Source organism: Capsella rubella, unplaced genomic scaffold (assembly GCF_000375325.1).
Source record: "Capsella rubella cultivar Monte Gargano unplaced genomic scaffold, Caprub1_0 scaffold_1, whole genome shotgun sequence".
Classification (NCBI taxonomy): Eukaryota; Viridiplantae; Streptophyta; class Magnoliopsida; order Brassicales; family Brassicaceae; genus Capsella; species Capsella rubella.
Window position 1 is genome coordinate 3,831,869 of NW_006238923.1, and position 26,353 is coordinate 3,858,221.

At 35.6% G+C, this 26,353-nt stretch overlaps 6 protein-coding genes across 7 annotated transcripts; 4 read left to right on the plus strand and 2 right to left on the minus strand.

The window, feature by feature from the left end:
* Nucleotides 1-1,366: 1,366 nt before the first annotated feature.
* LOC17896699 (katanin p80 WD40 repeat-containing subunit B1 homolog) lies at nt 1,367-8,244 on the plus strand. The gene is made up of 20 exons (XM_023789784.1): nt 1,367-1,446; nt 1,567-1,682; nt 2,068-2,198; nt 2,461-2,578; nt 2,715-2,941; nt 3,027-3,129; nt 3,282-3,352; nt 3,494-3,568; nt 3,661-3,804; nt 3,904-4,066; nt 4,572-5,054; nt 5,145-5,384; nt 5,739-5,795; nt 5,885-6,624; nt 6,728-6,841; nt 6,930-7,004; nt 7,089-7,201; nt 7,415-7,531; nt 7,625-7,693; nt 7,820-8,244. The coding sequence occupies exons 2-20, from the start codon at nt 1,631-1,633 to the stop codon at nt 7,878-7,880; spliced, it is 3,153 nt and encodes a 1,050-aa protein (XP_023645552.1). The 5' UTR covers nt 1,367-1,446; nt 1,567-1,630; the 3' UTR covers nt 7,881-8,244.
* Nucleotides 8,245-9,862: 1,618 nt separating this feature from the next.
* LOC17899590 lies at nt 9,863-13,854 on the plus strand. Of its 2 annotated transcripts, XM_006307494.2 has the most exons (17): nt 9,863-10,097; nt 10,752-10,861; nt 10,949-11,037; nt 11,138-11,239; nt 11,338-11,373; nt 11,460-11,570; nt 11,663-11,746; nt 11,837-11,955; nt 12,122-12,223; nt 12,313-12,429; nt 12,520-12,585; nt 12,674-12,740; nt 12,834-12,887; nt 13,075-13,170; nt 13,256-13,282; nt 13,384-13,419; nt 13,519-13,854. In XM_006307494.2, the coding sequence occupies exons 3-17, from the start codon at nt 10,957-10,959 to the stop codon at nt 13,735-13,737; spliced, it is 1,317 nt and encodes a 438-aa protein (XP_006307556.1). In that variant the 5' UTR covers nt 9,863-10,097; nt 10,752-10,861; nt 10,949-10,956; the 3' UTR covers nt 13,738-13,854. The 2 variants fall into 2 exon arrangements, with proteins under 2 accessions (XP_006307556.1, XP_023633208.1); XM_023777440.1 differs by lacking the exon at nt 9,863-10,097 and having other exon boundaries at nt 10,568-10,861; nt 10,954-11,037.
* A 589-nt stretch (nt 13,855-14,443) lies between these two features.
* On the plus strand, nt 14,444-17,224 carry LOC17899517 (secretory carrier-associated membrane protein 5). The gene is made up of 12 exons (XM_006305414.2): nt 14,444-14,659; nt 14,987-15,109; nt 15,211-15,273; nt 15,447-15,480; nt 15,639-15,761; nt 15,897-15,959; nt 16,076-16,169; nt 16,289-16,334; nt 16,427-16,494; nt 16,575-16,623; nt 16,742-16,807; nt 16,900-17,224. The coding sequence occupies exons 1-12, from the start codon at nt 14,600-14,602 to the stop codon at nt 16,984-16,986; spliced, it is 876 nt and encodes a 291-aa protein (XP_006305476.1). The 5' UTR covers nt 14,444-14,599; the 3' UTR covers nt 16,987-17,224.
* A 1,310-nt stretch (nt 17,225-18,534) lies between these two features.
* On the minus strand, nt 18,535-20,724 carry LOC17900490 (endonuclease 1). The gene is made up of 9 exons (XM_006303985.2): nt 20,522-20,724; nt 20,259-20,439; nt 19,979-20,086; nt 19,806-19,861; nt 19,596-19,679; nt 19,398-19,493; nt 19,259-19,323; nt 18,972-19,045; nt 18,535-18,806 (listed from the first exon to the last, which is right to left on the minus strand). Exons 1-9 carry the CDS (start codon nt 20,645-20,647, stop codon nt 18,682-18,684), a joined length of 915 nt encoding a protein of 304 aa, XP_006304047.1. The 5' UTR covers nt 20,648-20,724; the 3' UTR covers nt 18,535-18,681.
* Nucleotides 20,725-21,165: 441 nt separating this feature from the next.
* LOC17898462 (transmembrane protein 184C) lies at nt 21,166-23,560 on the plus strand. Its single transcript, XM_006305405.2, has 4 exons — nt 21,166-21,376; nt 21,772-22,036; nt 22,133-22,546; nt 23,199-23,560. Exons 2-4 carry the CDS (start codon nt 21,773-21,775, stop codon nt 23,403-23,405), a joined length of 885 nt encoding a protein of 294 aa, XP_006305467.1. The 5' UTR covers nt 21,166-21,376; nt 21,772; the 3' UTR covers nt 23,406-23,560.
* Nucleotides 23,561-23,626: 66 nt separating this feature from the next.
* LOC17900918 lies at nt 23,627-25,021 on the minus strand. The gene is made up of 2 exons (XM_006305296.2): nt 24,355-25,021; nt 23,627-24,237 (listed from the first exon to the last, which is right to left on the minus strand). Exons 1-2 carry the CDS (start codon nt 24,932-24,934, stop codon nt 23,840-23,842), a joined length of 978 nt encoding a protein of 325 aa, XP_006305358.1. The 5' UTR covers nt 24,935-25,021; the 3' UTR covers nt 23,627-23,839.
* Between the last annotated feature and the right edge of the window lie 1,332 nt (nt 25,022-26,353).

The window sequence follows — 26,353 nt, forward strand, 5'->3', positions numbered from 1 at the left end:
AATAAGTTGTACTTTTCAAAATCCATAAAGTTTGCCATCCATGGAATAATTTACAGACAACATCTGAGAAATCGAAAGTTTGGTTTGAGTTAATTTCAGTTTTTATGTCAATCAATCCGTAGAATTAAGTACCAACCATTTCTTATAGAAATAACTGATCTGTTTTTCTTTTTTTTTCTTTTTTTTTTACATGCCACCAAATAAAGTTGTTGATTGAGATTGACCCATTTTGTACAAGAAAGCTTTAAACATGGGAAGCACTTCTAGATCATGTTGTGGTTATGTCCGAAAAAGAAACAAATTAATACAACCACACACTAACCATTTTTAACGAACCAATTCAATTTAATACAATATATAAAGCAAATGCTACAGATCATACCAACCAGAAGCTCAACTTTGATCCCCACACCAATATAAATTTACTAACCACGATTCATTTCCTCGATTTTGTGTTTTTGTTTTTTCTTTGTCAACCCAATATTAGTCAGTGTTTGCTTAACTGTTTTCATATTAACATTTAAAAACATTACTTTGATTATAATAACACAGTCGACAAGAAAAGTTTGAACATTATATTGAACGTTTAAACACAAACACATGTATAAACTGTATAAAAACATGATAAACTTCGATAACAAGGTGATCGAGCTACATTAGTTTATAAAGCGATCAATTATATATCCACAACCAAACGTAGATAATTGATTTTTTCAGATGTGTATACAAAATCAATAACGTGTATGCAAATCATACGCATAGACCGGTATGGTAGTGATCTAGTTGTAGATATATTGTTCAATGTTATAGAGCTGGTATGACTGATACATTCAATCTTAATTATGAGATCGATCGTTGTAGTTGACGAGTATTATTAATTTTGTTCGTTTCAATCAAACTGTGATTGACTGACATCTTAAGAAAAAAATTAGGGTTAATCTAATCATATATTGCGATTAGCCAGTAATGACTTACCGAAAATATTTATTCACATTTGTCTTTTCCTGTTAGACTCGATCATGGATAAAAACTATATATTTTACATGAGTCATTTGATTTCTGTTAGTGCTTTATTTTTTAGTTTTTTTTTGTAATAAGGTAATAATGTTGATAATTAAGCAGCTTTCTAAATAGTTAAATACGATTAGTATGACAAATGAAGGATATTTTCGTCATTCCGATACTCTTGAAATTTTCAACCAATATAATCAATGACGCAAATAAATAAAATAAAATAAAACCACAACAACCGGAAAATGTTTTTTAAAAACTGAAATTGAAAATGACAGATTCTGATAAAGGTCGAAAGAAAAGTTCTTCCCTTTACCTTTTTAAAAAAAATCTAAACTCTCGTCTCTGTTTTTTCGTCTGCTCGTGCCACTCTTTCAAAAATAATCTCATTCTTTTGCTTCCAAAGCTCTGCTTTAGTTTCAATCTTAGCAGGAAGTAATCTCTCTTGTCTCAAGTTTCTATTTTTTTCTTCTTTTTTTGAATCTCCGAGAAATTTTGAACTCTGTATTGTTGTCGTCTAGTCACATTTGAATTTATTTTTACTTTGGTTCCCAGCTACGAAACCAAGGCTGGAGATTTTAGTCTAAGCTTCTTCTTCCTCTTCCTATGCAATCGTCGTATGAATCTACTGAAATCGACTAGAAACATGGCGAATCGTGGTTATAAGCTGCGTATCCTTATACTAAAAGTTATTAGAACCTGAATACAAAAAAGAAACAAACTTTAGCTTACATTTTTGATTATTTTCACCTCTTAACTTTAATAAGGGAATTTGCGGTAATTATATCACTGTAGCATTAGGGTTTATCTGCATTTGGTGGTGGGGTTTTGTGTTCCCTTTTTGGTAAATTGTTATATGACAAAGTTTGAATCTTTTCAATGATATTTCTGCTCCTGGGTTATGATTTCTAGCTCTGTCATCTCAAAACCAAACCGAGATCAGATGATAGAAGACAAAGAGAGACGTTACTTTTGGATTTTCTCTGTTTGTCTTGATATGATTTGTCTGTGATATAGCTACATTGGTTTGTTCTTGACTTTGATTTTGGATATTAGAGGAGTTTGTGGCACATTCCGGAAATGTGAATTGTCTAAGTATCGGAAAGAAGACATCACGGCTCCTTCTAACCGGTGGAGATGATTATAAGGTCAACCTTTGGTCCATCGGCAAAACCACTTCGCTTATGGTATCTTTTCACATTTCTCTCTTTTCTAATATCTTCCTCCTCGTTGGTCTTCCTTTGTAATCTTCCTTTTAAAAGCTTTTAACTTTTTAACCTTTTAAAGCCATTACTATAGCTATCTCAGCTAGATTTAGCAGATGTTTTTGAAAATGCTCAGTATTTTGTCAAAATTGTGGTGTCTCTTGGTCTTAAACATGGAATAACTTGTGCTCTTGTTTCTCTTGGTAGAACAATGATGATATTTTCTTTCCCGTGTTGTTGGCAGAGTCTTTGTGGGCATACAAGCCCGGTTGACTCATTAGCTTTTAACTCGGCAGAAGTTTTGGTGCTAGCTGGAGCTTCTTCAGGTTTGATAAAGCTGTGGGATCTACAAGAAGCAAAGAGTAAGCTGATTGAATTCTCTTCTCGTTTATTACCCCTATATTATATTAGAGGCATTGGGAGTTGTAAGTCCTGTGATTGATGGTTAGTTTCCAAATAATGAGGCCTAATATATTCATTCTTGCTCTTTAAGTGTAGTGGTTCGAGCTTTTACTGGACACAGATCCAATTGTTGTGCTGTTGAGTTTCATCCATTTGGTGACTTTCTTGCTTCGGGATCCAGTGACACAAATCTAAGGGTTTGGGATACCAGAAAGAAGGGATGCATCCAAACGTACAAGGGTCATACTCGTGGCATTACCACTATCAAATTTAGTCCTGATGGTCGTTGGGTAGTGTCTGGAGGACTTGACAACGTTGTAAAGGTAAGAGCAACAAGTGGAGCTTGTGCATTGTTTTGTTCACTTATGATTATTCTTATAGCAATGTACTCTTTATTGTACTCAATAGGTATGGGATTTGACTGCTGGAAAGCTCTTGCATGAGTTTAAATTTCATGAAGGACCTATCCGTTCACTAGACTTCCATCCGCTTGAGTTTCTCCTAGCCACAGGTGTGAGTTTTTTTTGGCTTTTCTTTTCATGCGTTTTACTGTTTTAGGGGTTAATTGGTGGAAGCTTTCAATTAATTGATAATTTTCCGTTTTACATCCACAAGATTTGTTTTGAGGTCTCCTGACTTCATATACTTCCCTTTCATATTCAGGTTCTGCTGACGGGACTGTGAAATTCTGGGATTTGGAAACGTTTGAACTGATTGGATCTACTAGACCAGAGGTACCCACCCTTGTGTTTTGTTATTATTCTGTCCTGTCTTTTTTTAGCATTGTGTTCACTTTACAGTCCTCCCATAAGACTTAGTTTTACGTGCACTATTTTTAACTTTCTTTCTGGCATGTGATGTCCTTTGTTTCACAGGCTACTGGAGTTCGTGCAATCACGTTTCATCCAGATGGACAAACTCTTTTCTGTGGATTGGATGATGGCTTGAAGGTTTTGATTGTCTTAGTGATCAACTATACAAATTAGATGATGTCCACTCCAGAGTCAAACATTAATATCATAAGTTCATGCTCATAATGCAGGTTTATTCATGGGAACCAGTGATTTGCCAGGATGGTGTCGATATGGGATGGTCAACACTTGGTGACTTCTGCATCAATGGAGGAAAGTTCATTGGTTGTTCATATTACCGAAATTCTGTTGGGATTTGGGTCTCAGAAATATCGGTGTGTAACCTATGTGATTGTCCATACCTAGCGTGAAATAAGAAATTTGGATGTCTTAAAAAGTATGTGTGCATTTCCTTTTCCTTTCGGTGTAAGCAGCAACTTGAACCATATGGAGCTGGATGTGAGGATAATAATGGATGCATGGTGAAAAGATTCAGTGTCTTGGATGATCAGTCCTCTGAGAGAATGGGAAGTGGCCCAAGGTGCAGTTCATCACCAGATTATGAGACACGAGAGATCAAAAACATATACGTTGACTGTGAGTGAAAGTTAATTTTGTTTTTCTGTTTATGTCCTTTCAAGTGTGGTATGCCAGATCAATGCTACGCCTTTATCTGCCAGTATAAATCACATCTGATATAAGAGGGTTATTTAGTTGCTATCTTGGCACTTGGATGAATGATTGAAAAAATTATTTGACTTAGTCAGAAGTTTTTGCCAATGTAGACCATTGCTACTGTAGTATGAACTTATGTGATCAGCAACAGAAAAAGGTATGTAGACTTAAATCATGTTGTCACAATATATTGCCGTGAACCTTTATGTTTATACCTAAATTTAGTTAGTATTGACATAAATGAGTAAAAAAAAAAGCAAATCGCAGTATTCCTTACTGCATGAAACAAAATAGTCTTAGACAATACTTGGGGGATGTCAGTTTTTGGCTTTGATGTCTGCCAGATTAACATATTTTTTTTTCTGAGGCATTCACTTATCTGTGCTTATCCCTGGTCTAATTTAACTCTCTTCATTTAAAGCCACAGGCGGAAATATAAATGTTGCGCAAAATCCAGGATCTCTGAAACCGGCATTGCCTTTGGAACTAGGAAAAATCTCTAATATGGCGAGCAAGAAGCAGAATGCAACAAATTTTGGACAAGCAGGGGATAAGTATTCTAGTATGCATACTGTCGTATCGCGGGATAGTGATAATGGAGAAGAACCTTCTCATTCAGGAAGGGAATCTATCAGTTTCTCAAGAACAAAATCGGGTATGTTGCTAAAACCAGCTCATGTAAAAAAGACTCGAGAAAAGTTTGAAGATTCAAAGCAGTCGGCGGTTGTTCAGTTTGAAACTCGGAAGAACAGTGGATTGGATGTTGAAGCAGAGCCGCACACTCAAAATGTGTTCCTTTCAGAACAGAGTGGTAGTAAACCATTTGATGCGGAAGAGGCTACCATCAAGGGTATGACAGACAAGTTTGAAAAAGTTTTATCATCTGAACCACGAACTGATGAAGCGAATCGTAGGTTCCCCTGTTCTGACACTTTACTTACATTAAACTTTAGCTTTCAGATATTTAATTTATTACAATATCCCTGCAATCTTGCCTCAGGTATGCTGCATAAACCACCTCGTGTACAGAGATCATCAAATAATCAGTGCAATGAGTCAAGACGAGCAATGTCTATTGATTCTGAGACTTTTGGCAACAACAAAGATGGGTTGGATTACTCAAGAGGCGTAGACTTGCCAACAGGTAGAAACTTATTTAGAGAGGACATCAATAACCAGAACATTTCCAGCAAAACAGAAAGAGTTTTCTTGCCAGAAAAAACTGGTGACGAACAGAAAGGTAAGTTCTGACTAATTTTTGGCATTTTTTGCTAAGACAGTCAATAGAAAAACTTATGCAACTTGTGTGACTGGCTTTGTGTCTTGCACTCTGCTAAATAGGCGTGTTATAAAAAAACAGTCTATTATGCCAAAAGACATATATTCTTTAGCTACAATGTGAAATAATTTTAGAGAAGGATAAATAAAACAGCAGACGATTCTTTGGCTTATATTTGGTTGCTACAATTTTTTTTTTTTATATACTCCTAAATCTTACCTCACATTGTTCATCATCTGTAGTCTTTTATGGTTCACTTGGTTTTGAGACCACAATTAATTAGTAATTGGCTGGTTTATAATTTCGTTAATGTAGACACTGTATACCCTGGAGGCAGCAGAGAACTGAATCCAATGAATATTGTTGGAGGAGGTTAGGAGTTCAAAACTATGTCTATCTTTGGTAACATTTAAGTTTGTTGATTATAGTTTCCTTAAAAATTGAAATTGCTATGTTTGCAGTAAAAGTTGTCTCAGGGAGGACACGCTCATTGGTTGAGAGGTTTGAGAGAGGAGAAAAACTTACTCATATGGAAGCAGCCAGTTCAACAATAACTCAGAACACTAATTCGGGGCAGGAAGATCCACGGAAGATATCAAGACAGACAGGAGAAACTCCTATAATATCAACACGGCGAGCTAGGAGTACTCCAGCCAGAGTGATGCCTATCGTGCTCAATCAAGATAGTAACATGACATCTGATGAGCCTCCTTTAACACAACCAGCTAGGACTTCTTCTGTTCCAGTGATGCCTGTGATAATCAACCAAGCTACTACTGTAACCTATGATGAGCGTTCTGTAACATTAACACAACAATCTAGAACTTCTCCAGCCCGGAGATTGCCTGTGACATTCAATCAGGCGGCACAAATCGCATCTAATGAGGCTTCTGTAACATCAAGACGACCAGGCAGGACTTCTTCAGCACGAGTAAAACGTGTGTCACTCAGTCAGGGAATGGACATGACATCTCATGAGTGTCCTGTAACATTAACACGCTCATCTAGGACTTCTCCAGCCCGTGTAATGCCCTCAAAACTGAATCAACCTGATAACATGACATCTCATATAGCATCCAGGCACCGAGTTAGTCCAACTCAAATGCTGGCTACGCCCACTGTGATTGATCAGATGGCCGATATGGCGCTGGATGAGACACATGTAGCACAAATTCAACAAGCTTGCGACAACTTACCGCAGGTACTTTGTAATGCTTAGCCTTAGCAACTAGGGTGGCAGTATTTTTTTCCTTCAAAGAGTACTGTATACATTACAGACGTAATTGACGTTTTGGTTTGTGCAGAAGGAAGAGCCTGAAATATCTGGGAGGGAGAATGATAGTGAAATCATTGATACTCTAATGCAAAGTCATGATGAATTCTTAAGCACTCTTCAATCAAGGTTGGCAAAGTTACAAGTAAGCATTCTTGTTTCTTTTCTGTTCTTCTCCTGACCATTATTTGTTATAGTATTAATTTGCAAGTAATGGACTTCTCAACATGCAGATTGTAAGACATTTTTGGGAGCGTAGCGATGTTAAAGGCGCGATAGGGGCATTGAAAAATCTGACAGATCAGTCTGTGGGTATTTCAGATTCGCAGTAGATTACTCTTTTCTTTGATGTTTGGATGTTTAGATAAGCTAACTCCTAGATACTGGGACAGGTTCAAGCAGATGTGATCAGTATTCTAACCGACAAAATAGAAATTCTCACTTTGGATATGTTTTCTCAATTGGTCCCAGTCCTCACAAGCTTATTGGGTAGCAGGACAGAAAGGTGAACAAATTATATCATAATTCCACTTTAGACCATAGTTTTCTGCGTTTGAGCTGTAATGATTCCATGAAAAAATTCTGATAAACATTTCAGTTCAAATGATAAACTCATTAGTCATCTCTAGTTTATGATTAAGGAAAGAAACAGATTCTTAAAGACAATCATGTGTGATGTGTTTTATTGTTGTCTTGACATAGCTACATGATTGTGCAGGCCGGTAAATGTCTCCTTGGATATGCTATTGAAGCTTGTAGCAGTCTTCGGTACAGTTATACGCTCAACTGTTTCAGCTCCACGAGTTGTCGGTGTTGATCTTCATGCAGATGAAAGGTACTCGAGTTCACGCCACTCTCTGGAAATAGAAGTAGTTTGCTTTATTATTTCTCATTTACGAAGAAAAGGAAATAAACCACAACATTGCAGGCTAGAAGTCTGCCAAATATGTTCTGCCGGATTGCACAAGATTCAAAGGATTCTTCCAGTTCTCGCAAGGTAAACATCCTAAGCATCCTGCTTTCATCAACTTTCCTATGAATATAACCGTTGATGATAGATTTTGACGGATTCTTTGTTTATTTCCCTTTGTTTTGGCTTTCTTTTCTTCGGGTCTGAATACAGAAGAGGCGGTCTAATAACAAGAAAGGCTCAAGAACTAAACCTAGTTCTTCAAGAGCCATAACCACAGGCAAAACCATCAGTAATCGTCATATAACTGCTAGGCAAGTTGTTGTAATGTACATTGCAAAAGAAGCTTCTTGTGTCTCTCGTGTGCAATCTCACTGAGGTTTTTGTATGTATGTGGATTCATATATCAGAGAGAAAGAGGCAGTTCTGCGAAATCGAACTATGTAGTCCCAGAAGAAATACTTGGAAGCTAATGGTTGTTGTAAATCATTTTTGGCCTGAGTAGCTTCAGTTCTTGATTTGTTGTTAAACCGTGGAACTGCAACTCATATTGATGTAATTTCTTAGTTAAGTTCCTAACTGATGTGTCAATGCCTAATGGGTTTGTGTCTACAATATCACTTTTGATAGACTTGAGAAACTCTATTGTCTATTCGGTCCGATACAACCAAATATGAAAAAGTCTAATGAAACCAAAAACATGAATATATATAGTAAATGAAAACTCGCAATTGACAGCCAAAGTGGTAGCTCTAACCGAACCACTCCCTATGTGTTGTATACTGTCATTTTCCATTATACTTTTGTCTAGTTGGTAACAAAAGAGGGACACCTTGCGTTTATAATTCACTAAATTGCTTAACAGGCTGGTATATTAACAAGTTTATACCGTTGCACATTCTTCTAATCAATCGAACGCTTTACAACATTTACACTTTTGGTTATTCGAAAACATTAGTCTTAACCTTTTCACTATTTTGGGGATTTCTTCAAATCTTTAACGTCTTACATGAGTTTTATAATAAAGGTCACCTGCTAACCAACCATCTGTATATATATATCTTTGAAAGACTTGCAAACTTTGTTCTTCTATATTTTTCCCTTACTATAACTAAAAGTTAGAAACTAACTCCTCACGTTTGACAAGTATTAAGTCTTAACGTTTTATCCCTTTTGCTGTTTTGGGATTTTCATTTTCAATTTTTGTTTATATTTGTTTAGATATTTGACGCTACCTTCTATGTTGAAATCATATGTTAAACGTACAAACAAACAAATATATGTAAGTATATAAATCATAATTCCAAGCGTTGATACGTCAACTAATTAATATTAGAGTGGTGTTTATCTTAACGTAACATTATTAAGAATTTAGAGATTTTCTTTATAAAATCCAATAGTCATAATCAAACCGAAAAAAAATATCCAACTAGAACAGAAAATATTTCGATAGATAAATGAATCTAAATAGTATCTAAACAGAATGAGGCATCAAGCCAAAAAAAACCAAAAACATATTTTAAAAAGAAACAAAATCAAAACGTAAACAAGAATTAATAGGATAGACGACTATAGAGCAACCGTATAAGCAAGTCGCAATGGTTGCAGAAATCAAGAAAAGGAACAAAAAAAAAATTGGTAAAACTTATTGGGTTTTGCAGTTGCGTAAGAAGTAAAACTACAAACACTCTTGTCTCAATAGAAGTAATTGGTAAACTAATGGAAGAACGCAAAACATGGACTTTGTTTGTTTTTTTCTTTTTAATCCACTATTTTTATTTTTTATAATAAAATACCCTCTATATCATTTTGTTGATCTTTAAAACATAGATAATACAAAACAATTCACTTTTTCTTTTCTTTTAATGTAAAATATGATTTATTATCTATACAAAACACAATTTAACCAATGAAAAAATTGTAAAGTAAAATAATAATTTCTTTATATTGCAAAAATAAAATAAAAATATACCAAGTTTTTTGGCTAAAACATCATAAATAATTGATTATGATGGAAATAAAATAAAGAGTATAGAAAAAGTCTCCAAGTATTAGGTGGAGAAGAATCCAAAAATATATCTTCTTATCTTATTTATTTATTTGTTGTCAACCTTGTAAAGTATTTGACATTAGGACACGAGTCGCCCTGCTAACTTTCTAAAAGATTTTTTCTTTTTGCATATATATTTCTACTTTTTATTTATATACCTTTTAATCATCTTGTTATTATTTGATTATGTTGTTGTTGTTGTTTTTAACCCGATTCATAAAAGTAGAAAAAAAATCTGTTAATTAGGTTTAGTTTCGTTTCGTATCAATAGATCGATAGATTATAGAAACGAATCATCGTGCCTATAAAGAAAAAAAATCAATCCCCTAAGTTTCATGCAAAGTAAACACAAAATTATAAATAAAACTCTTCTTCTCTCTTTCTTCTCGAGCTTGTCTTGTCTGTCGACTTTTCATTACACAGTGATTCTGCATGCTTCAGGTTTTCTGAAATTTCTTCTCCTCTGTTCCAAAATTTGTTTTCTAGGGTCTCTAAATTTGTGTCTCCTGTAACTTAAAAGATCCTATCTTTCTGACAAATCTTTGATTTCACCACCACCACCATTACTATTAGTTCCATCATTCACCTTTGCCCGATTTAATATATTAGAACCAGACTGTGTTTCTCTGTATTCTCTCTCGTACACAAAGAGATAGAGAGAAGTTTTGAATTTTAATAACTTTTCTTGTCAATAAATTTTTGCAATCAATGAGAAGCTTTTTAAAATCCTCGAGTAAATTACTCTGTTTAGATCTAATACAATTAAGAAATTACTAAATTTCTTTTTTCTTCATCGTTTATTGTATTTCCTCTTCTTAAATTTTTTTTTGCATAGCCGTTTCGTTTTCTGGGGTCCCCAGGTGGTTCGTCGTCTTCTTAGGTCAGGTAGTAGTACAACAAACCTCAGAGAAGCCATCTCTTGTTGCTGTTACAAACTTGCCGCTTCTGTTTTTTTTTTTTTCTCTTTTTCTTTTCTGTCTTGTAAAAGTTTTAATTATTGTGTGCTTTTGTTTGTGTTTTGCTAAGTGTTGTCAGTAGTGTTCTCTTTTGTAATGTTTGTTCTAAAATTGATTACTTTTCTTGTGTTTTATTCAGACTGAGATAAGAGTCACATGCATGGTCTTTTAAAATCGAGATTTAGTGACCAGTGAGGTCTCTCTCTTGTTCTCTGTTCTTGGGAGAACACAAAGTCAGTGTGGAGTCTGGTGATTTTTCTGATTTCTTAAATGATTTTCAAATTCCCTGCATAAATTATTAGTCTTTAGGTTGAATTTGGTTTGATTCTGTACCAGGATAGATTATGGAACATGGTTTGCCGTCTATGAAGTCGATCAAATCATTGAAGTCACTTGTTAAGAAAAGAACCAATACTCAAGAAGTGGTATAAGCTGTTCTTTTACATCATATAACCTCAGATTATGTTCCTGATTGTTACATGATGCTTCGACTAACTGTAGCTTTGAATCTTGGTAACATTTCAGAGTAAATCCGGGTGGAAAATGAAGCCCTTCTTGGCTCTCATGTGTACAGCTCTTTTGATCTTTTGGTATAAAACCACAAATATTCAGTTTGAACAAACAGAGGTAACTCTTGGAACTCCAACTCATTTGGATTCATGTCTTTGGATGTTTGCCATTGATTTTTTGATAAGCTAACTCTTTTTCTTACTTCTACTGTTCAGATAGAAGAAACAGATTATCCTTTTGACATGGCAAAGGTAACATTGTTCGTCTTCTCCATTCTTGATTTGTTGTGTATTTACCGGGTTGAAGATGTGAAGTTCACGCGTTGGATGGTGTTCAGGAATCTGAAGCAGTTAACGATAAATTAAAAGGCTTGCCTCGTGGAATCATAGAGCCTAGATCAGATCTTGAACTAAAGCCTCTCTGGTCAAGAAGTAGTCTGAGGTCAAAGGTTAGAGGCACCAAAAACCGCAGAATATATGATAGAAGACCTCTCTGTAGCTAGTGGAGTTTCTGATGTTTTTGTTGTGATTATTAACACAGGGTGTGGAAATGACTAACCGTAACTTGTTGGCAATATCCGTAGGAATTAAGCAAAAGGGTAATGTTAACGCTATTGTAAAGAAGGTATTGCAATTTCTGCTTGAGTTGATCCTAATCCTAAGCATTGAAGAACATACAGAGATTTCGTTTTAACTTAAAGCTCTTGTGTCTCAGTTTCTTCCGGCGAATTTCACGATTGTTCTTTTCCATTACGATGGAAATATGGATAAATGGCGGGATCTAGAGTGGAGTTCAAAAGCCATACACATAGTTGCACAAAACCAGACTAAATGGTAGGTACCTTCCTCATTCCGTATCTTCACTTGTTCTGCTTCAACTTGTGTTATCAACTTATATCGGACAATAACTAGTTGATGGTAGAGTGTTAGCGCATCCTCATTTGTATCGATATTCAACTTTGTAACATTGGTTTATGAATTCTCCTCTATTGATTTTTAGGTGGTTTGCCAAGCGATTTCTCCATCCGGACGTTGTATCTATTTATGATTATATATTTCTTTGGGACGAGGATCTTGGTGTAGAGAACTTCAATCCAGAGAGGTTACATTTGTGTTTCCATAACCTACTTCAGTCCTTTTACTACAAGGAATCATGAGTGTCACAAAGCTAAGTGACACTATATTCTGCAGATATCTGAAGATAGTTAAATCAGTGGGACTGGAGATATCTCAGCCGGCTTTGGATCATAACTCAACTGAAATACACCATAAGATCACACTCCGTTCTAGAACAAAAAAGTTTCATAGGTTTAAAAACATTCATTAGGAGAGTGGTGTGGTTCTTTTTGTTTTCAATGCATTTGGTACTTATCATCAACATGATGTCAAAAAACGCAGGAGAGTTTACATCAAGAGAGGCACTAAAAGGTGTTCTAATTCGAGTGCAGATCCTCCTTGTACAGGGTAATGGTTTGGCTGGCAATGGAATAATTACTTGGAGTTGTTGGCTATATAGATACTGATACAGTTTGCTCTGGTTCTCTGTTTTTAGATTCGTTGAAGGAATGGCTCCGGTGTTTTCGAAAGCCGCTTGGTTTTGCACTTGGAATCTTATACAGGTAAGTTTTCACCTGCAGTTGTTTATCTAGAAACTAACTGACCCTTTAGTAAAATTTTCATTTGTGGGACATTCTTGCTTTTGGTTTTTGTAGAATGATTTGGTTCATGGATGGGGAATGGATATGAAACTCGGGTATTGCGCACAGGTAATCTTGTTTTCTTCACAAACCACAGTCTCATTCAGGATTTTTATGTAACCAATGATATTTTTGCAATGAACAAACTAGTCCTTGTTTTGTAGCTCTAACTCTCAGTTCTAATTCTGGAATATGCATCATATGACCTTTTCAATCCTGTTGTCTTTTAATCCATGATCCGGTCTGAATGTTGTAGGGAGACCGGACGAAAAATGTAGGGATTGTGGATAGCGAGTATATCTTTCATCAAGGCATTCAAACTTTAGGTGAAAGTGTTCATCCTGAAAAGAAGGTATAATCTTTAGGAACTGATACAGAAACCACTTGTTCTGATCCGTATGACCCAAACAATAACCCTTGCTTTGTAATACTCGCAGACCACAAGTCGTAATGTTGGGACCAAGGTAAGTCTTATCGTCCGTTTCCATTTCTTTCGATCTAAAACTTAAAAAAGAACTCACTCATGACTCACCTTTATGATAATCTTCTTCGTCGATATTTCAAGAGACAAGGCCACATAACCTTTGATTCAAGAACCGAGGTGAGTTAGCAGACGATCAGATTCTTTTTTCGTTATGTCTTCACTAGACAGGGGAAAACTTAGCATCGTAGTGTTTGTATGGTTTGATGGAACAAGTAGATAAGGAGACAATCGACATGGGAGCTTCAAACTTTTAAAGAACGATGGAACAAAGCGGTTGAAGAAGACAAGAACTGGATCGATCCGTCTGCGGCATCAAGCTCGATGACGAAAAGGAAGAGTAACGGTAATAACAGAAGATTGAGGCGTGGTAGTAGTAATCACAGAGTAAAGCATAAGGGAAGTCAAGAGACATCATCAACAACAACACACAAATAGCCCAAAAGAAGGATATCTTTTATACATATAGTAATGTTTTCTTTATCTATAATTAGTTCATATCATTAATTTATTATTACAATTTTCCATAGGTAGTATAGTTTTCTTTGGGTTTCATACTAAGATTTATAAAATCTTCATCACTCAACAAGTTCTAAATCAAATAAAGTGACCCTTCTCCTAACTTATTCTAATTGAACCAATACAAATGAAAAGATCATTGAAGAACAAAGAAAAAAGAAAAATAAAATTAAAGTATTTACTTTTGGCAAAGCCATATATTTTCCAACAGAGAGACTTGGACCAGAAACTATAAAAATGAGGATGTGATGTAGACTCAAAGCTCACTTTTTCAAACCTTTTGATTACTTCAATTTGAATATCTCTCAGTTTCTCTACTTCACTGTTTCTTGTGAGTTTCTCTGTTTGGGAGGCCTCACATTTGTAATACATATGGAAACTTTGACAAATTAGATACTAAATATTTAAAATTAAACTTTGCCAAAAAAAAAATAATATATATATATATATATATAAATCAATAAAATCTAAAAATGTCTATAGATTATAGTTAACTTTTTAGGATAAATTAAAAATGGTCAAATATTTTATTATTTAAGATAATATTGATTATTGACCAAAAAAAGAAGAAGAGTAATTAGATAATATTTGACAAAGAAGGAATTAAAAAATTGGGAGGTGAAAACTGAAAAAGGTAGACGTAAAGATGGGATTGGGATGTGTATATAACTACTAGTAGTCTCTTTTCCCCATTTCGAAGTTTTCATTAGTTGAAGAGATCTGAGATCGATTTTATACAAGTTGTGATCTTGTGAATTGAGATAAGCTTCGGTATCTAATCATGGCTGGTCGCTATGATCGGAACCCTTTCGACGAACAAGATGAAGTCAATCCTTTTGCTGTAAGCTCTTTTTTACTCTTCTTCTCTCCGATTTATACCCACTTACTCAAATCCAATTTCGCATTTTTGGCGAATTCGATTCTTAATTAGGGTTTTTCATACTCTGTGTTTGCTTCACTTGGCTTTCGCTTTGGCTACTGTTTGATAGTCATAGCGACAATGTAATCCAATATTTCTTGAAATTGTTCTTATTGCTGAAACTATGGATTCTATTATTCTTGTTTGGAACTCTTTTGTTGTTTTCTGTTGGTATCTCTATGTTCAATGGTTTCTGAGTTCTGACTATGTGCTCCTCTTTGATTTTGAACACCGTTTTGGGTATCATAGAATCCTGGGAGTGTTCCTCCTGCTTCGAGTTCCAGACTATCACCTTTGCCTCCGGAACCTGCTGGTTTTGGCTATGGTCACACCGTTGACATTCCTCTTGACAGTCCGGGCTCTGGTACACAGGTTTGGACTGTCAATGGAGTTGTCATTGTTCATTTTTTTATTTTATTTTTGGTGGAGTATTTGAATTAGTTTGAATGATTTTTCCCTTGTTGGGTATTCAGGATTTGAAAAAGAAAGAGAAGGAGCTCCAAGCAAAAGAAGCTGACCTTAGGCGACGAGAGCAGGTAAAACTTTTACTCAAGCACCACCCTTTGAAACTCACTTTTACAGTTCCTGAAGAATATTTATTTAGTTGATGTGGCATCTTTTAAACTTTCTGTGATTAAGAAAAGCCAGTTTGAAGGTGTTTTTGTGCATCTTTTGTATTCAGTTAATGATTTATTTTGCCTCTATGTAGGATCTGAAGCGAAAAGAGGATGCTGCTGCACGAGGTACACATCTTATATGGTTTAGGCACCTGTTTTATGCACATGTTCCAATACTTTTACTTGGAGGATTTGAATTTAGTGTTATATGTAACTTTTGATATGTTTCTCTGTCGATTATTTATAGTCATATGATTTTGCTCTTATGTTACCTTTCTTTGTAGCCGGAATCGTTATTGAGGCGAAAAACTGGCCTCCCTTCTTCCCGCTTATCCACCATGACATTGCAAATGAAATTCCTGTTCGTCTACAAAGGCTACAGTATATTGCATTTGCAACATACTTGGGTACGTATATATAGTCTATACTTAAAAGAGTGAGGACTTTTTCCCAAAAACTCTTAGTTTCACTTCACTTTATGGGTTAAAATAAGAAAATTATAAGCTGGTCAAATTTTACTAGTGTGTGTCCATGTCCAACAGGGTTGGTTCTTGCACTTTTCTGGAATATCATTGCTGTTACTACAGCTTGGATCAAAGGCGAAGGTCTCTTTGTGTTCTATTACACATGTCTATATTCCTTGTTTGCTGGTCAAGTCCCCAGTTATGGGCCTTCTTCTCTGCAATTTTTTACAGCTTTAAGTTTTGTTGTATTTTTTCAGGAGTAACAATTTGGCTTCTCGCCGTGATTTACTTCATATCGGGTGTCCCAGGAGGCTATGTGCTATGGTATCGACCTCTGTACCGTGCCTTCAGGTTCTTAATTTTCCATCCCTAGCCAGTAATGCTGTGTATAAATTGATAAAAGTGTTTATAGTATATTTATTTTTCCATATTCTCTTACTCAATGTATCCTTTGTGTTAAATTCCTGCAGAAGTGATAGTGCATTCAACTTTGGATGGTTTTTCTTGTTCTACATGGTGAGCCTCTAGGTTATTGCTGATTTTAATGGCAAATCTTCTGCATAGTTTGTAACAGACTTGCCTAAAAGTTATCTGCTTTCTGGCCACAGCTCCACATCCTTTTCTGCGTCTTTGCTGCAGTTGCCCCTCCTATTGTCTTTAAAGGAAAATCGCTTGCGTAAGTTTCCACAAAGCTTCATACATGTACGGTTAACACAGTTAATGTTTTCAAGTGTCTGATAATCTTCATATTTACAGGGGGATATTACCTGCAATAGATGTGTTGAGCGCTCAGGCACTGGTCGGGGTAAGCCCTTTTCATCCCTTGATATTTCGGCTGCAAGCATAAATCTAGTCTGATACACGTAGAGGCTCCTGATCATACAATCACTTGTCAATGATGTCTTGTTATTCCTTGTGAACAGATCTTCTACTTCATCGGGTTTGGGTTATTCTGCCTTGAATCAGTGGTCAGCATCTGGGTCATTCAGGTATCTTTCCAAATCTCTAAACTGATAAGATACAATCTTTAGACCAATATAGTTTCCGAGGTAAAACTCTTTTTAACATTTGGTTTGTGCAGCAAGTATACATGTACTTCCGAGGAAGCGGGAAAGCGGATGAGATGAGACGAGATGCTGCAAGAGGAGCTATGAGAGCTGCCATATGATGCAAATGTAAATCAATGATTGAAATCGTCTCTTCTGAAGCATTGGTTTTATATACTCTTCTTTGGTTGTTATTTAGCTTTGCTGATAGATTTTTTTTTTTTCCTTGAGCTTCTTCTATTTTTGTTTTCATCAACTGTTCTTAAAAGTAGTAAAAGTAAAGCTCATGTATAAAAAATGTGTGTTCAATTTGAGTAGAGATTTGTTAAACAGTTGCAAACTCTTCATTGTTTATTTTTACTTGTTATCTAACTCAAAAGTGAACCGTGTTATCTATCCATATATGCATTAACGTTTTTCAGAAAGAACACACCTAATCTTTCTTGTAACCTATTCTACAATAAACTTTTTAAGTGTTACCCCTACTCTTATTTGATATTTCCCACGTGAATTTTGTTGTTAGTCTGGAAACTAGTACTGTTAAGAACATTTTTCTTAATTTACCGTTCGGTTATAATGCATCGAAAAATTCTTAAAAGATATGTAAGCTTTTTTTGGTTTTAGCCACGTGAATTTAGTGCCAAATGACACACTTGTAGGAGTATTATTAAGGAATCACGGAACACTCTTTTTGTAACCCTTTATTGTATGACAAACATACCCTTAAGAATGAGAATTAGTGCCACTTTTTTAATCTTTAATCCTAGTGGGAACACAAGTTGGTGTCCACTTTAACATAAAGCTGCTTATTTTTCTTTCATAATTAGTTTATGACAATTAGTGTAAGGTTGCAGGCAGCCATTGATCCAATGTATCTGGATAAATAAAGTCTATATAGTATGCTTTTTACATTAAACTAGTATACTAATGAAGTAAAGATCTTATCTTCAAAAATCCAGACGATGGAATAATAATTGGGTCAAACTTGTAATATTAGCCAAAAGTAAGGTTATTCTAGAGAGCACTTCCGATTTTTATATAAGAGCTACGAGTCTCCCTTTGTGATTGTGATAACTTGTAGCAAATCAAACATTCTTCTTCTTCTTCTTCTTCTTCTAATACTTTTGACAAGACTTTTGACTCCGAGTCAATGGAAGGCAGAGGAACCATGAAAGGTTGTAGAGGACAACAACAACAACACAGTAGCCGTCCGTTGCCGAAGAGAGGGCAAGTCAAAGTTGGGATCTTGCTTGGTTTTGCTAATTCTTTTGCTTCCATCTTTGGTGGTTCCACGAGAAACTTCCATGCATCCTAAACTTTAATTTGCTGCTTCTCGTTTCCCTCAAGGCCACAGAAATAATTTCATTTATTTTTCAGATTTTTTTCTGTGGTTTTATTTGAGTGAAAGTGTTCTTATGTAAGATTGGTGAGCTTGTTTAGTCTTTTAGTTTGTTGATGAGTTCATTTTTATTTTGTCTCTTTGTATAAAATCCCTATGTAGCTTCACTTGTTAAAACATATATATTGTGATATTTACTCCTTTACATGCTAAAAATTTCACATTTATTTCTGTCAATTTCATCTATAAATGAAATATAATCTAATTTCTTAGAACCACTAATCTATAAAACAATACAGGAATATTAAATTGACCTAATCCCAGACACTTGTAAATAAACCAGTCCGCAGGCATTAGCTGTCAAATTAAAAGTAGATAAAGGATATATACAAAGAAACAAATGAGTCTTATTTAATTTTGTGAATTGACCAAATAAGTAATCTCCCTAATCAAATGCTTTGATGGTCCGGTTAGAGATTCAAGTGGCAGCAGCAACACCAGCATGATCGTCACTGAAAACCCGGTTTAGTATCATGGCTAGTCTAACTCCTCCCTGAACTATTCTCTTCATCACTATTGGCAACCTTGTATTGTAATATTCCTCTGCAATAATATTTACCGCATTTTAAAAATTATATATCAGTCATATTTCACACCACAAATAAACATCAATGGCTATTTAAAAACTTTAAATCCGATTACTTAAACTTCATTTGGTTTAGTTCACTTTTAAACTAGTTTTGTTTGCGTAGAAGCGAAGTAACGTACCTGATAACGTTTCACCGGACTTCACGCCTTTGTAGCCCCATTTACAAGCCAACGCTATACTCTCCGAAGCATACCTGCATACATACAATTTAAGTTAGTTCATGAAGTTTATACATTATAGTGTTTTTCGAATTTGGAATTTCTCCGACCAAACAAAACCAACTTATTAATTATGGGACATTAGCCAACCCATTAATTATTGAGATTACTATAGTATTAATTGATTTTGAATTGAAAGGAAGTGAAACTTAACACTATCCAACTCCAAACAAATTATTAATACTTACTTGTGTGGGCAAGCGATAAGATCGTTGCAATCTGTCCACGAAGATAGGTCGTCGTGCCATAATCCCTAATATATGATAAACCATTATTACAAGTCACAGTGAAAAGGAAAAAAAAAAGATTAACATATATATATATTACATTGGTGATGTTCTTCTCAAGATCCTCTTGAAGAAGATCCAAGTTCTTGTCGTATGATTCTTTTAGAGCCGTGAGAATGATCTCTCTGTCCCATACCTACACATTTTGTTTTACTAGTTAAATCCTTTATGTTTCTTGGTTTCGTGATGAAATTCAAAGTTGTGTATGCGTGAGAGACAAAAGAAGGAGCTAGCTTACATGATGAAGATTTGATTTATGTCTATACCAACGTAGATCTATCGTGTTTCCCCCTTCATCACTTGTGAATCCCACATGCATTGGCTTTGTTAAGGAAAAAAAAACAACAACCATGCATCCTTACTTAATAATCATGATCAACTAAATATATAACATGAAAACCAGAGCAATATATATGTATGTGTGAAATTAATGATGAGTATAATAAACCTGATGAATATCTCCCATGAAATGAGACAAGAACAAAAGAGCTTCGGTCATGTTATCTGCATGATTGAACCAGAAGAACGCAATTAATTATAAAGAAAATAACAAAACTAAGCAGAAAAAATACATCAAAATTAGGATATCATAATTAAAATATAAAAAAAATGATCACGTACATCTACGATCAGATGTTCCTTCACCGTAATGCTGAAGCTGAGACGTGAAATTTTGGATTGCTCCATCCACACACATATCTTTCAACCCATGTTGATCATGACAATCCCCTGTTTTTTTAATATTCAGTTTTTAATTATTTTCCCATCTAATAACGTTTTGAAGGTAATGCGGTTTTGTGTTTTGTATAACTTTTTGAGTCATGGCTAACTCCGGTTCAAGAGTAATAGAACCGAGATTACAGTTAACAAAAAAAAAGTGTTTTGGTTAGGACTTATTTACTGGAGTATTCGTAAGAGCAGGCTTGGTCCGGTGTGTCGATGTAATGGAGATGACTAGTCCAACGGTACTTGTACCAATGTCGGATCTGGTCAGGCCACACACACAATGCTGATAAATCTCCTTTCACGTAATCCGGTAATAGATTCTCTACTACATGTGCTGGTCCGGCCTCCAAAAGATTCTGCTCACAACCACACAAGCATACACATAAGAATAAGACCTTTAGTCATGATCATCTCTAGAGTAGACGATCATTAACGTACCTGAGCAATTCTACATGTAAGAATATGGCCTTCTTTGCTCCAGCTTCTGACAGATGAAACCGAACACAAAATCAATATACCTAATACAAGAACCATCCTCGTGGATGATCTAAAAGCCGATGCCATATCTTCAATCAAACTTCAAAATCTTAGATAATAATGATCTCTCTTCTTTTATAACAACTTCACAGAATTTGCAAAGAGAAAACACAAGACACATTATAAATAGAGAGCGACAAAGAATGAACTTACAAGTTAGGTTAATTAGAAGCAACATATATGATGTTGAGTTTGTGTGCAAGCAAGACATTGCGAGTCTCATACGTTCCTCGTTATGTTTTACAATAGAAACACGAGAGATATTAATATCACACTCGTTAATTTATTAGTCAAAGCATATTCCTTAATTGTAACAGCATCATCCATGCGTGACATATATTTATACACGTTAAAATAGCTATGTACAGTACATATTTCATAACAAAGAAGAAAAATTAATTAACGCCTAATCTTGCTAATTTTGAAATTATAATCACATAGTTTTGTCTTTTTAAATTTGTTTTCTTTGTTTCATTGACCGAATTGAAATTCAGATAAGAGTATTTTAAACCAAACCAAACCGGCCGGTTAATGACGACGGAGGACTTCTTCGGTGACTTTGTTTTGGTCGCAAAGAGAGACTTGACTGAGTTGTTTAAACCGGTCAAAGATGAACAGCTTCTGCTCTCTTTTTTTTTTTGTTCTTAATCAACAGATCGTCTTCACCATTGAAGAATCGTAGTACCATCACGTTTGGGTGAAGTTCCTCTCTACCTTAATCGGCTTCTTCAATAATCTCCCACTTGTTTCAGTCAGGTTTGCCCTCTCTCGACTATGTTCATCTCTGCAATTTCGATGTTCCTGAATTGATTCAAACTAATGGCCTTTTTAGTCCGATTCAGTTTTCTCGTCGTTTGATTTGGAAACTTTTTGGCTCGTTCATGAATGATTTGATTCTGGATTTTACTGTATTAAGATCTGTGACCTAACTTTGCTACAAAGTAGTGAGCAGTGAGTTTACTAGTTAATCACTCGAAGTTTCTGTCAAGTATTCGTATCTCAGGGATGATTTCGTTACTATTCAATCTAGAAACAGTTTATAATTGTGTTGCCTGCTACAAATATGGTTGGAGTTCAAAAACATTGTTCAGTTTTGTGGGAATCATATCATGATGTGTATTGTGTATTTTATATTGTTTCATCTGATGCAGAATGGACCTATCTACTCTATCTCCTGCGGAGATCACGGTGATTGGAGCCCTGTTCTGTGTTTTGCTCTCGATGCACTTCACCATGCAGCTCTTGTCCCAGCATCTCTTTTACTGGAAGAACCCAAAAGAACAGAGAGCCATTATCATCATTATACTTATGGCTCCTGTTTACGCTATCAACTCTTTCGTGGGATTGTTAGATGCTAAGGGAAGTAAACCCTTCTTCATGTTTCTAGACTCTGTCAAGGAATGCTATGAGGCACTTGTAGGTTTCTAGATTCTCTCATGTCTCATTACCCTACAATGGCTCTCTTTCTCTCTGGCTGTTGATTGATTTGCTGTATTGCTCTGTTTGTCTCAGGTCATTGCTAAATTCTTGGCTTTGATGTATAGTTATGTAAACATATCAATGAGTGCACGGGTTATCCCTGATGAAATCAAAGGGAGAGAAATCCACCATTCCTTTCCAATGACTCTTTTCGTGCCCCGTACCACGCATCTGGATTACCGTACACTGAAACAGCTCAAGGAATGGACATGGCAGTTTTGTATTATCCGCCCAGTGTGTTCCATCTTGATGATAACACTACAGATCCTCGGGATATATCCTGCGTGGTTGAGCTGGATTTTCACCATCATTCTGAACGTTTCAGTTTCCCTGGCATTGTATTCTTTAGTGAAATTCTACCATGTTTTTGCCAAAGAGTTGGAGCCTCATAAGCCGCTTACAAAGTTCATGTGCGTCAAAGGGATAGTCTTCTTCTGCTTCTGGCAGGTAAATACATAGTTTGTGACTTTTCTTTTACCTACCAAATCACTTGTTCTTTGCCTACTAGCTTCTTCGTTCATCAAACTGCTTTGGTTGAGAAAGCATTTCAATTTCTCTTCATTCTGCTGATAAAGATAATGAATCATATATAGTCTCTACTCTCTAGAATATCCTAAGATGTTTTAAGGTCAGTTTCCCGTCTTATTTCTCTGTCATGAATTAGACTATTAAGATTATCTTGTTTAAGGCTAAAACTGTAGGACTGTTATAAAAGGGAATTGTAGCTTTTCCCGCTCAGCAATAGGCTTAACATTATCTAGTTGAGAGCTGAAGGTTGAAAATGTTACTAGTTGGTCCAGAATTTTGGTAATAAGATATGGTCTGAGCGTTGAGAAATTTCTCTTTAGTCAAAGTGTTTATATGGTATAGCGACCCAAAGCCATTATATGAACCTGGCGATTGGTCCATAAGACAAGTCTCATCCCAGTAGATTTAGCCTTTAGGATCACTACTGCATATGATCAAGTAATTGAACGTTCTGAAAGTTTAAAGCATTTAATGTCATTAGCACATTGTTCATCTCTTATCTTGAGAAATCTCGACAATGAATGCTTAGTTCGGTTTTTTCTCCTGACATGGGGACTGTGTGTTTGTACAGGGAATAGTCCTAGAGATATTAGTGAAAATGGGAGTAATAAAGTCGCATCATTTGTGGCTGGAGGTGGAGCAGATTGAGGAAGCTCTGCAAAACGTGCTAGTGTGTCTTGAGATGATCGTCTTCTCAGTGATTCAACAGTACGCATTTCACGTTGCTCCTTACAGTGGAGAAACTGAAGCTAGGATGCGAATGAACAAGAGGGATTAAATTGCAGAGAGAGAAGCAAGACACTATTCCAAATTTAGACAAAAGAAGATTTTTGCTTTTTTTCTTTCTTTTGTATGTCGTTAATGTGAATGTTATTGATGTTATGCTACTAACACCATAGTGATTTAATAAATGTATCTTTTTGTTTAACCATATTAGGAAAGAAAAAGCATTCTAATTACGAAATTAGTTATTTAAGTCCCTACTAAAAAGCGTCATTATAAGAATAGATTGAACTATATATATAAAACGAAGAGAGAAAGATCAATTCAATGACATAATTACATTGTCAACTAAGACGAAATATCACAAAGGTGAACCACCCCCTTATCCAATCAAAATACCAACCAATAAGAGATTTTGTTGATCCGTGACTTTCTACTTTTGTTCACTTGTTATTGTCGTATTTGAAAAGACAGCAATAGAAAAATAATCTAATACGAAAGACCACTACGAGCCACTTCTTTGTCCAGTCTCATCGACGCGAACCTCTCGTCGTTACATTTTTTTATAAACGCTTCTACCCTCCGGTTCAGCTCATCCCTACTCCGTGACACCTTCACCTTCTTAATCTTCACCGGCGGAGGCGGCGGTGGAGGTAATATCGCCGGCAGAGACTGGTAATAGTTAGTCATGTCAGTAAACGCTTCCGATTTCTTCAAAACGTCAGATTGTTCGGTTGTCTCTTCGCCAAGTCCAGACGTGTCGGATCTCTTGTAGTAACTGGTCAAAGGAAGAGCTGCCTTCCCTTCCATGATCATCTTCCACGTATTCTCCAACGTCTCGTTACGCTTAGGCTTCGCCACTCTTAACGCTCTCATAGAGTTCCTCTCTGAAAACAATATTACGAAAGTACCCCTTTAGCAAATAGTGTTTTTAGATATTTTTTAAAAAATATCTCAATTTTTTTTAAAAAATTATATAAATTAAAATATTAAAATGAAATTACCTGCTGGAGTTGTCTTAACCACCGGTTTGCGTTGGCCGATCCTAGCCGTAACCAAAGGCTTCTCCACCGGAGTTTGATTTCCCGATTTGGCTACCACCACTAAAGAGTTGCTCTTCTCCTCCTTTACTACCATCTCCGCCGCTTCTACTACCAGCCTCTCCTTCTCTTCATGCACAACCTCCGGCTCCTTAAGTACGATCAACGCCGAAACTTTGGTAATGAAACCACCGAAATCAGCATCTTTAGACTCCGTCCGCCGTCGTAGGGGAGCGTGGTGGACGCTCTGCTGATGATCATTCTGATGAGTCTGAAACTTATTGTCGCCGCTGTAAGAAACCTCGTAGTCTTTTCTTTCGGTGCTGGAGACAGTACTCCGGAAAAACTTGGAAGAAACGAAGATAACGACGATGATGACGTTGGTGATGACGTAAAGATACGGCGGTTTCAACCACGCGAGCAGAGAGCTAAAAAGGATGGGAGCCTGTGAGAAATCAACAGCCACGGGAACAATGACCTTAAGATGCATAGCAGTGGCCAAGAAACCAGTAGAGATTAGCACCGCCTTCATCCACGACGCCATAAGATCTCAAATATATCACTCTCTCTTGATATTTTTTTATGATGTGAGTGTGTGGTGACGCTCTTTAGTCTTAGCTCTGACTCTTCTTCTTCGTTCTTTCCATTTATATAGGCAGGGGACAATGCGATCTCTGATATTAACACTATTGGATTGAAGAATAATAGAGAGATGAACGGACAGGATTGTTGCATGCATCCCCTTCGTATATACATTTTTTTTTGTTATTGTTTATGTCGTATTAAATATTGACACGTAAATTAAACCAAAACCTACACGTGTCCACACTTTATATCTCTTGATTTTATCTCATAATTTGTTTTATTTTTTATTTTTACGTCGTCAAATATAATCATAGTTCTCTTATATATTATTAGTCAACCTAGTATGGCCACTCGTTATAATTCCTTATTTTTGTTTCGAATGGTGGGTTTCTCTATCGATCCCACGCTATGGCCACGTCTTTTTTAGCCTTGTATCGTTCACTCTCTTTAGTTTTTATGGTATCTTGCGTATTTATGTCAATTCGAAGACAAGCAAAATACGTATACGTATACGGATAGCCGTATCGGTCGACAAATAAAAAGAATAAGGAATATGTCTTATCAAGTGTAAGTTATATATATATGTTCTTTTCTTTATCATAAGTAATAAGAGTATTGTGGTATTGGATGTAAGTGTAGTTGTAAACTATCTTTGCCAAACAAAAGTTGTAAAATATCTAATATTAATATAATTAATATTACTTTTTAAAGTATAACGTATTAATAATTATAATAATTTTGTTGTTGTTGTTGTTGTTTTATATAAGGACAATCAAGGTAAAACAAACCATATTTTTGCATTAATATATTTAGATATCATTTGTTAAAAAAAACGGCTCAAATATCATCGATTGATATATAAAAAGTATAATGTTCTACTAGCCCTATCTAGTTGCTAAGATGATACAAGAAATGCCATTAAATTCTTCTTTTTAAAATCGAATAGTAAAATATCTTAATCATTAGTGGGTTAACATTCCTACAACGAAACAATCTAATTCATAATATCACCAGAACGCATGTAACAAATCCTATTATAATGGATTATGATACATTATCGTCTTACCGATCTAGTGAGTATCTTATCAATGTCACTGGATTAAAATATGAAGGATCTCTTAATAAAATTATCCCCAAAGGAGGAAACAACACACTAAGAAGAAAAAAAAACACAGACAAAAATATTTTCTTAAGGGCTAAGAAGTAACTAGTAAGAACATGCCAAGGTAGAGGTCAATTTCCAACTCGTTCTTCTCTCAAGTGGTGTCTATCCATCCACTCTCCTTTGCGCGCTATTTAGTTTCTTTTCTTTGTCGACCACTATTACTTTTTACTTAGAGCAATGATGAAACTATAAGACTAATGCCCCCTTCAAACT